Here is a 10,000-nt window from a genome sequence, read left to right as displayed (position 1 = left end):
GGTTGTTAGGAGCTACCTATAAAGGACATGGCAAGGATTATAGAACTCTTAGAACGGTACATGTACATATTGGATTTCTTTGTATATTTAACAGACAACGTACGACTTGTTTGAAGACAGGTGCTGTATACGCACGATCTTACAGAAGTTTATTAAAGAGCAAAGAGGCTTCAAATGATAGTTCACTTATATTAGCAGCCTGGGGGGAACGTGAAAGAGGTTCTCAGTTTTATTTAGTAAAATGTCGCGTAAAACGTTTACAAAAAATGTTTATACGTACATTCAGGAACAGAAAGGATCTTCAAAAAGGGAAACTTTGGTTTCGCGGGATAAATTTGTTTTCCTTGAAACTCTCTACAACTTAATGTTTCTCTTTTTATTCCTTGCTTGCCCCTTGCCCGATAATTTCTTTTTTTCCCTTTTATTCTCTTCTTTTATTTCCTTTTAAAAAGTTTCTACGTAATTATGTATAAGTTAATGAAACGCAATAAAGTTGTTTAAATTCTAAATTAGTCCTACTACTTGCTTTGTGGCACAGGCTCTAGGTTATATTATATTTGAAAAAAAAATCTTCATATAATTTACCATAAGACGCTGTGTATCATGTAAACTTATGTTATATTCTTGCGTTTCTAAGGCTCTTGGTATGGCTAACTCCAAGATGTTTGTGGATGGACACGTAGACAAAATGTCGGATGCAAATTATGTGTCCAGCCCTTACAAAGAGTTGCTTTTGTGGTCCCTGTTGTGCAACATGCAGAAAATGGCACTCTTCATGTGGGAGCGAGGCGAAGAAAATCTAGCGCGGGCGCTAGTGGCGGGAAAACTGTTGAACATGATGGCGAAGCTTAGTGAACGAGATGACGCTAAGGCAGACGTCACTGACGAACTTTACGGGCATGTCGAGTAAGTTTGACAACATTTCTTAAGTTGCAATCCAAGATGGCTGTGTCAGCTGACATGTTGTCCAATTGTATTATTATTATTATTGACTGAAGAAGGAATTACCCTAGGCTCAAGTATAGTAAAATTTCCGTCGACAATTCTTCTAAACTAAAAGCAGTTACTGGTCCAGGGTCTCACCAGTTACTATTTCCATTTAGTGAGTTCAAGCGAATGGCCTTGGGTTTACTGGATCAGTGCTTTCAAACAAACGAAGAGCTTACGCAACAGCTTTTGACATACAACTTGGAGAGCTGGGGCGGGCAGTCCTGTCTATCTCTTGCTGTCGCCATAGAACATGAGGAATTCTTAGCACATGTTAGTTGCCAGACCCTTCTCACTGAAATATGGACGGGTGCTATGAAGAGTGCGCATCGATCGTCGATAAAGGTAACTGTGAAGTTCCCTAGTTGCACTCCAAACTCCAAATGATATTTTTCTTTAAGATATGTGTGTTCCATTTCTGCGGCCTCCGCAGAGAGAGGCTGTAATTCATGTTTAAATTTGTAAGTGGAGTGGGTATTTTCCTCTCGGAAATTCCTTTTTTCCAAGAAGACCCTTCCTTCCTTAGAGGTCGCCCATTTGCAAAGATTAAATTAATCTTTCCACTTACATTCCAACCAAAATGTCCTGCTTTTTTGTTTGAGTAGTCGGTAAACTTCAAGTGTAACGTAATGGATTAACTTGTAATTCTTTTGTAATTAATATCAGACCATGATGGGACTTTTGTTTCCACCATCGATATTTTTCTTGGAATTCAAAACAAAGAGAGAGCTCTTGTCAATGCCAGTGACTTTAGAAGAGCACGAACAAAGCGTGGTCGAGATGGAAGAAGAAGGTGACAGCGCAAAAGAAAATAAAGCCTTAAGATATAGCCGCACCATAACCGAAGGTAGCAGAGGAATGGAACTCAGGTGAGTACGCAAAAAGTTGCACGCAGACTTGTTCAAAGTGGTTACACACGAATGTACTTCGAATCTTGCTGTTGCACTTTATAACAAAGTGCCCATTTAACAGATTCACAGTGAAACAATAGGGCCATTTATACGAGGAAAAATAAGACGCGAACTGTACCATTTATACGAGCATGTCTTGTCTAATAAGACGCGTCTTAGCTAAGCCGCGTCTTATTTTACACGAAATGTGCCGTTTATACGGAAAGTTCACGTCTTATTTAAGATGCGTCTTATTTTTCCTCGTATAAATGGCCCAAATAATCAATAGGGCCCTTAAAGGGTGAACGCGTAAGAAAGGTTAGTTGTACGGAAGGGGTAAACGATTTCCCGGGACTTTAAGAAAGTACAGCTTCATATAAGGTAACCTTATAATACATATGTGCCCCTTACAGGTTGGCTTTGCTTTCCATTCATAAACAGGGTTCGTGCAGAGTCTTGAATTTTTGAAAAAGTCTTGAAATTTGCCCGGCAATTATCTAGATCTGGAAAAAGTTTGGAAATAGAGATAAATTCTGGAAATATGATAAAAAGTCTTGAGTTTTTTTTTTCTTTTTTTCAAAGCTACAACAAGTGCTATATAAGTGAATTTTTTTTTCGTTTTAGTAGAATCTCATTCAATCTCGCCCGTACGTTTGCAGTGAGTTGTGAAGCTTTTTTCCTGCCCTTTTTAACGTCTCTGTTGATCACCTATTTGATGATAACCTCGAGACTGGCAAAAAAAATTATTGTTGTGGAAAATGTCTTGAATTGTGAATCCAAAAATCTGTACGAATAAAGCAATTGACAAATTCTAACACCAAAAGTCGTATTTTCTTTCATGAAATTGAAACCCATCATCCCATGATTAAGAGGGAAAGATTATTCATGTCCCCTACCTTATTTTTTAAGAACATTTTCAGAGTCAAAGTTCAGATCAGCCTCTTCAATACCACGGGATTTTCGCAGGATTCCCAATCACCAGGACTGGAGACAAGAAACTCGTGTTGTGCATTTGCGCTGGGGAAAGAAACTACTGGAGTTCTACAAGGCACCTGTTACTAAATTTTGGTCCAACGTGGTGAGCACATTAAAAGTGACGTAGTTAACGCCAATGACCAAAAAAATATAAATTATTCACGCTGCTAAACACGGCCATTTTATGGGCAATAAAGGAATTTGTGGTGCAATGATTGTTTGTGTAGACGTGAAACAACTGGTTTACGCTGGTCGAAATCTCAGTTGATCGTGCAGAAAAAAAGCATTTCATGGGCATAGCTGGAAGGATCCTAGGATACCTGTGACCCCCCTTTGTGAGACAACATAACATCTATGCGACTCAGTATTCACTCCGCCTCTTACTAACAGATATTTTGACTGATGAGCAGTGAGACTAAAATAGATAAAATTAATGTTACATGGAACTTAATTCATCATTGCAGCTATGTTGATGTTGTAGGCTTGTCCCTCTCCCAACGCTCATTGCTCGTCCGAAAAAATGTCACTTTTTGAAAAACACTGCGTGGATGTCGACATGCCAGTCTGCTAAGCACTCCGGGTGTGACACAGTGTTATCCCCCCTTTGAAAAATCCTAGCTATGCCTCTCAATTCTAATATCTAACATGAGTTCCGGCTGAAACTGGGAAAAATTATCAACACATCCCAACCATCCCTGGTAGGATACATTTAATTAAGCCGGATTTGCGGATGATTTTGGAACATTATGGTAGGCAACGAATAAAAATGCCAGCTATTTCAAGTAGGTGAGAATGTCCTGGATTTATAGAATTCAAGACTGAGAATTTACAAGCACAGTTGCTGAATTCCGGCAGTCAATAGAGGTGTCATGTCAATCGAGGAATGAAGTGTTATAAGCCGCGGTTTAAACTGACCCATATAATTCGAGTATTCGGAAGACAGCGTAGAGGCTTATCAGCTCAATGGAAAGGCGGTCAAGTGATAGTTGAAAACTCTTCATATTGGGTTTTGCTCAAGAAATCATACATATATGTCCTAGAAAAAGGTTCATCGTTTTGGAACAATAATAATGAAAGTTGTCGATCCTTCTCACCATGTATTCATTTGAGATGAGTAAATCGCAACGTTTCGACAGTGCTTAACTAAGACGATGCTAAGACGATGAGTTGCATGACCGACCATCGTGATACAGATGATGTACTGCGTAATTATTACTGAACACCTCACTATAGGTGGATACATTGTGAAAATAAAGAATGGTTTGGTTTAGTAAAATGACCAAAAGTATATCTGTCACAGGTGGAAATTAAATTCAGGTTACATCTAGGATGATTCTCTTTTGTCTCCTAGCCCTGATTCATGACTAATTAGGGCTAGGAAACAAGGGAAATTGAGAATCAACCTAGGTTTAAAATTGTAACCTGAATTTTACTTTGACCGGTAGCATATTCCCTAAAATAGATCCACGTAGTTTTTAATTTATGTTTTTTCTTTTGATTTGCTTTCAGTTTGCTTACATGGTTTTCCTAGCCCTCTTCAGTTATGTTATTCTTATTCGTCAAGATAAAATCCCTTCCATCAGCGAAATGGTGCTCATCATCTTTGTTTGCACACTTTGTACCGAGGAAATTAGACAGGTATTTAAGCCGCGATTGAATTTGACCTTCGAGCTTGAAGCATCAAAATTTAGACTCCTGCGTGTATGTTTTCTACGCTTGACAATTGGGCATTTATTACTTGTCTTGTGTACAGTACACTTCCTACATAAACGTGAATTAAGGAAGTTTCAGGTCTCAGTCGTGCAGTGATGACTAAGAAAAGAACCAAATGGTTTAACCTGTTCTGCAGACTTTGTTTTTTTGCTTATTAAACTCATTGCCTTTTTGGGGTCCTCCTTGTCATTTCGTTGTCGTCGTCGTTGCGTAAGCTCCCTAATGCGTCTTATTGGACAAAACGTGTCATACGTTATGCCGGAAATTGTATGGAGCTTAAGCAAAGACGATTTTGAGCTACACACGTCAGCCGGAAGTGAGGCATTTTCTCTTTAAAATGCTTTCGCGCTACCAAGTTTAAAAGCCGTGTGTGGTTATTCACTTACCGTTGAGAAACAGGCGTGTGACGGTGCATTGAACCACACCTCCTCTGGAAACAGGTTAACTTAAAGAGAAGCTCTGGCAATTTAAGGCTAACTGATGAGGTACGTTTATTTTCCTAAAACTTGAAGTTAAGCCAATTTTTTGAAATGTTACTTTTCTAGATACTGCACTCAGAACCACCAACACTTAAAAATAAATTCAAAGAATGGGCCTCAAGTAAATGGAACATTCTCGATGGTTTCGCTGTGGTATCTTTTTTCGTTGGTCTCGGTCTCAGGCTTTTCCCAGTGACACGTAGTGCAGGTCACGTGGTGTACTGCTTTGATGTCATGTTGTGGATTGTCCGCCTGCTGGACATTTTTTCTGTCAGTAAACACATGGGACCTTACGTGGTGATGATTGGAAGGATGGTAATTATATTTTGTTACGATTTAGAGGATGGTTCGTTCCGAGTGAATTAAAATGATCGGGCGACTGTCACCTTAATTTGACGGGCATGCTCGTTATAAAATTGTAAATATACCCCTACGTGAGACCAATCTGGACGTATTGTAAGCTTCCATTGACCCCTATCTGCTCAGGCACAGCCCTAAGAGATAAACTAATTAATGGGCAAAATATAGAAGTCCCGTCCGGAACATCCGGAGTGTAGCCTGAGAAAAAAGCCAACAGTGTGCCAATAACAACGGTGTAAAGAAGATAAAGTCTTCTTTTGGGGGTTACTCTAAACTACTCTTATTTGCAATATTCTATTACACCAAACTTTTTGTTAAAAGCCTGGTGAGCCTTGTAAAGCCCGGTTGAACCAAACTTACCAGGTGTTTGAAATTAAAAGCAAAATTAAAAGCCTGAGTAAGTGTGGTTTTATCATGCCTTTGAGGTACGCCTCGTTGAAAATTTACCTCATGTGTTTCATAATGCCATTGTGATTGGCTTTTGGTTACTGATTGCTCACTGAGACAAGAAACATTTTAAGTTACATTTTCTCTCAGACTATAGACATGCTGTACTTTCTCCTTATTATGGTCATTTTCCTTTTGGCTTACGGAGTCGCCCAACAAGCTATCCTGCACCCAAACGAAGAACCGTCATGGTCTGTGGTGTCTGGGGTGTTCTTCAGGCCTTATTTTCAAGTCTACGGAGAGCTGTTCGTGGAAACACCTGACACAAGTAAGCACGGTTTGTTCAGTCTAACTACTCAGGCTTGTGAGAATTCTTGAAGTTCCCATTCCCTGATGCAACATCAGGAATTTGGTTTGGTTCTTAAATGAAATTATGACGAGTTTTTCTAGTTTACTTTTCCTACATCTCACCAACGTCCCGAATAGAAGGTCAAGAGGAACGACTTTGTCATAAGAAATTCAAACATTGCGGCCTTTTGAAACATAATCAGGATTTTCATGTTTGGAAATAAAAATCGATTTAGACCCTGAAATGTATTATGTCAGATATATCAAATAGTCAAATATAAATATCAGATAGTCGATCGCCTGGTTTGAAATCATGAACCTACGATTTTAAACATTGGAGGCAACTTTTAGATCAAAAGTTATTATGTTTTCAAACAAATTCGTGAATTTATTATTTGAAATCAAAGTTTGTCAGTGATCTAGGATAATCTGCTTCGTCATGATTTAAAGCATAAATGTCACCATTTGAAGTCACAAAAAACAGTCTCGTATGAAATCATGTAAAACTAAACTAACAACCTTTTTTGCAAATAAGGTCCCATGCATTAACTGGTTATAGAGACGATTTGTTCAACAGGCTTACAGCTCCTAGCACTTGTTAAATGACGTAAAACATTTCGGGGAGCAATGGGGAGGGGGGGCAGTAGTGGTATGAGCACAGGCCTCCCAACAATGTGGCCGGGTTCAAATCCCAGCATCGACGCCATGTGTGGGCTGAGTTTGTTGTTGGTTTTTTCCTTTCCTCCGAGAGGTTTTTCTCCGGGTACTCCGGTTTTTCCCCTCTCCTCAAAAAACCAACCTTTCCAACTTCCAATTCGACCAGGAATGGTAAACAGAGAACCACTATGTGGATGTGCTATCTCTAAATCATTATTTATTTTATTTATTCTTGATTTATTTAACAATTAGTCGCCGAATGCGATGTGAATATCAGCGAATAGTCACCGAGACGAAGTCGAGGTGACTATTCGCCGATATTCAGGTCGCCTGAGGCGACTAATTGTTTTAGTATAATTACATTGATGATTATTCGAGAAAATAAAATTATTGATCAATTTCCAACTCCGAAACATCAAAAAATCTGGCTGCCATTTTGAAAACTGCTAGCTTTCAATGTTATAATCACCGCGCGGTGATTATAGTGGGATGAAGCGAAGCTGCTAGCCAATCATAGCGCTCTATTTTCGACAATCATCAATGTAATTATACAAAAAAGGAATAGGATACTGATCTAATTTGCGTGATTTCATTTCAGTTGACAACAACACAACTCTTTTCGGCACCGCAAGAAAAGACGAGCACGCAGACATTATAGTGGCGTTTATCGTGGCTTTTTATCTGCTGGTTGCCAATATTCTTCTGCTTAATCTTCTTATTGCCATCTTCAAGTGAGTAACAGCTAGTGATTTTTTTACAGATTCGGCATCGTATTAGATGTGAAGGCTTAATTGGAGGGTGTGTTATTTCTCGTTTCTTGGGTCTCAGCATGGCGTACCACGTGACCGACCAGCTGCGGCTGGGTCTATATTGTCCATTCTTTTTACCTATGACGTCACATAAGACAAAAAGTTACGTCATTAGACACCCAAGAATCCTGCATATTTGATCAACCCGAAATCCAGCCCTCTTTAATTTTACCTCGCTGCATGCTATTCCACAATCCACATTCACCTAAATGACTTTACAAAACGATTATTTGATAAAAAAGAAAAAAATTAACCGTGTGTCTTGTTTTTATTCTTCAGCAACACGTACAACAGCGTGCAAGCCAATGCAAATCAAATTTGGAAATTTCAGAGATATTATCTGGTTATGGAGTATGCGCAGAGGCCAGTCTTGGTTCCACCCTTCATTATATTGAATCACGTGATTCATCTGATAAAAGGAATATATAGACGGCTTAGAAAATGTTGCCGACATAATACGACAGATCGACAAGACTCTACCCGCTCATACGGCTTAAGTATGTGTATTGTTTTGAGAAGGCTTTCTGTCGTATCATTGTTGGACCTTTCTTAATAAATCATTCGGATCATTTTACGTTTCTGTGAAACTGCTCACCTACCCCTCTCCTAAACCAACATTAACACTTAGTTCTTTTTTAGGGCAAAATGTTTGCTAAGGGGAGAGGCAGGTGGGCAGTTTTCCAGGAACGTAAAGTGATCCAATTATTCTTACTTTGGATTTGCCGCCTTGATTTGTCGTATTTTATTTGTTGCTGATTAAATCATACTGTCGTGTTGCCATACTGGACTACACCATGAATGTGAAATGCATTTTCACTTGTCTGGTAGTGGTTGTGTTGTACTGACGTGTACTGTATTGCAAACACAATGAGCGATTTACAATAATTTGGTAGTTAATCAATGGTACGTACTACACTTGTCAGACGGAGATACATTTAGCCATGTTTGCATTTCGCTTGTAACTAACCATTACCCGCTATGCTAATCTGTTAACGCTTTAGGTTGAGACAGATTCCCTCTGAACAACCACACGTAGCTTTAAGTAGCTTCAGAATACAGCTGCGTTGTTTTTAATTTCGCTACAAAATGTCAAAGAAATTTGTATATTTTAAATTTGATGTAAGTAACTGTCTCATTTCCTTGTAGAGCTTTTTCTTGGAAGGGACGACCTTCAAAAAATGTCCTTGTTTGAAGAGCGATGTGTAGATGGTTACCTCAGGGAGAAAGATACCTTGCTACACGCCACACAAGAAGAAAAAATAAGGGTCATTGGAGACAGGTGCGATTAGTTTTAAACAATTACAAAGGGCAGGGAAAGGGAAACCTAGCCATCAGCATCTATACTGTTTATTAGTAATTTTAATCCATAAATAGCACCAGTACGTATATACCAAGCCTGAGGAAATTGGCTTTTTGTGCGCAATATCCTGAATGTTCTGTGCGATTTAACTCAGGGTGTGTTCCTTTCGGCGAAACCAAAAACGGGTTTTAGATCTTAATACGGATCTTGCGTTAGTGAGTCCAATTCAAAAAAAATTCGTTGGATTTGAAATCAGAAGAATTCAAATCCACTTTTTTCACAATGGATCCGAAATTAGTCAGATTATCCAGCTGTGTACGCGAGTAGAAATTCCTCTTTGCTGCCACTTGCCGTAAAGCATTTGAAAACATGTGGAAGATTCCTCTCGGGACAAAATATCCATTTATTAACCATTTGTCGTCAAAAATGGCTGAAAAACACAAATACGTAAAAGGGACAAGTGAACTGCAATCCTTCTACAACTATACTTGCAGACGCGATAGGCACTCGAAGGTGCTATATAAAAGAATCCGACCTTATCTGAAAAAAATTAAGACTTGTGATTCACTTTTAGGTAGGCCTTCCACCCTGTTTAGGCACATTAGGCAAGCCCGGGTCACCACACAGGCAAGCCTTGCAGGAATTCAACTGCTCGTCTTGTCACTACTTGACGAAAGCGGCTTAGCCGACAACCTCTACATAGATTCATCTCTAAAGCGCCTCCTTCTCTGTTTATGTTCCATTCCGTCGTCACTATTCAAATTGCCGATCACAGAATTCTGCAAGGTATTATCGCATAATTCGTCAAACAGACCGTCATATTGAACGCGTTTGCGAGAGAACACTAAGGTTACAGATCCAATTTCGGATTTAGCATTCCTTTCGGACGCGAAACCGGGAAAATTTAGGATCAAAAAACCGTTTTTGGATTCGCCGAAAGGAAAACACCCTGAGTATGGTAAAGATTATTTAATAAATTGGATTTGAATCTTAAGGTAATTGCCAATAATCCTTCGAGCATGGTGTAATGAGTCTTTTGCACGTTATCAAAAGAGATCTTTAAGGCTTTTTCATTGTTGAAAGTTGGTTAGTTGC

The 10,000-nt window shown here is 39.1% G+C and overlaps 1 protein-coding gene across 6 annotated transcripts in view; it reads left to right on the top strand.

The window, feature by feature from the left end:
• LOC140951918 (transient receptor potential cation channel subfamily M member-like 2) overlaps positions 1–10,000 on the top strand; it is a 32,068-nt gene that overhangs the window by 11,033 nt on the left and 11,035 nt on the right. For 3 of the 6 annotated variants that reach the window (XM_073401311.1, XM_073401335.1, XM_073401319.1), the window contains 11 exons: positions 1–56; positions 638–906; positions 1,104–1,332; positions 1,654–1,856; positions 2,787–2,955; positions 4,362–4,490; positions 5,111–5,359; positions 5,942–6,119; positions 7,395–7,527; positions 7,885–8,102; positions 8,752–8,884. The exon at positions 1–56 is cut by the window's left edge and continues 46 nt beyond it. In XM_073401311.1, the coding sequence (XP_073257412.1) occupies positions 1–56; positions 638–906; positions 1,104–1,332; positions 1,654–1,856; positions 2,787–2,955; positions 4,362–4,490; positions 5,111–5,359; positions 5,942–6,119; positions 7,395–7,527; positions 7,885–8,102; positions 8,752–8,884 (1,966 nt within the window). The remainder of the gene's footprint in view (positions 57–637; positions 907–1,103; positions 1,333–1,653; positions 1,857–2,786; positions 2,956–4,361; positions 4,491–5,110; positions 5,360–5,941; positions 6,120–7,394; positions 7,528–7,884; positions 8,103–8,751; positions 8,885–10,000) is intronic. The other 3 variants (XM_073401296.1, XM_073401304.1, XM_073401327.1) reach the window with 3 other exon arrangements.

This window comes from Porites lutea, chromosome 1 (assembly GCF_958299795.1).
Source record: "Porites lutea chromosome 1, jaPorLute2.1, whole genome shotgun sequence".
NCBI classification, from domain to species: Eukaryota; Metazoa; Cnidaria; class Anthozoa; order Scleractinia; family Poritidae; genus Porites; species Porites lutea.
This window is presented reverse-complemented; position numbering and strand designations above follow the sequence as displayed.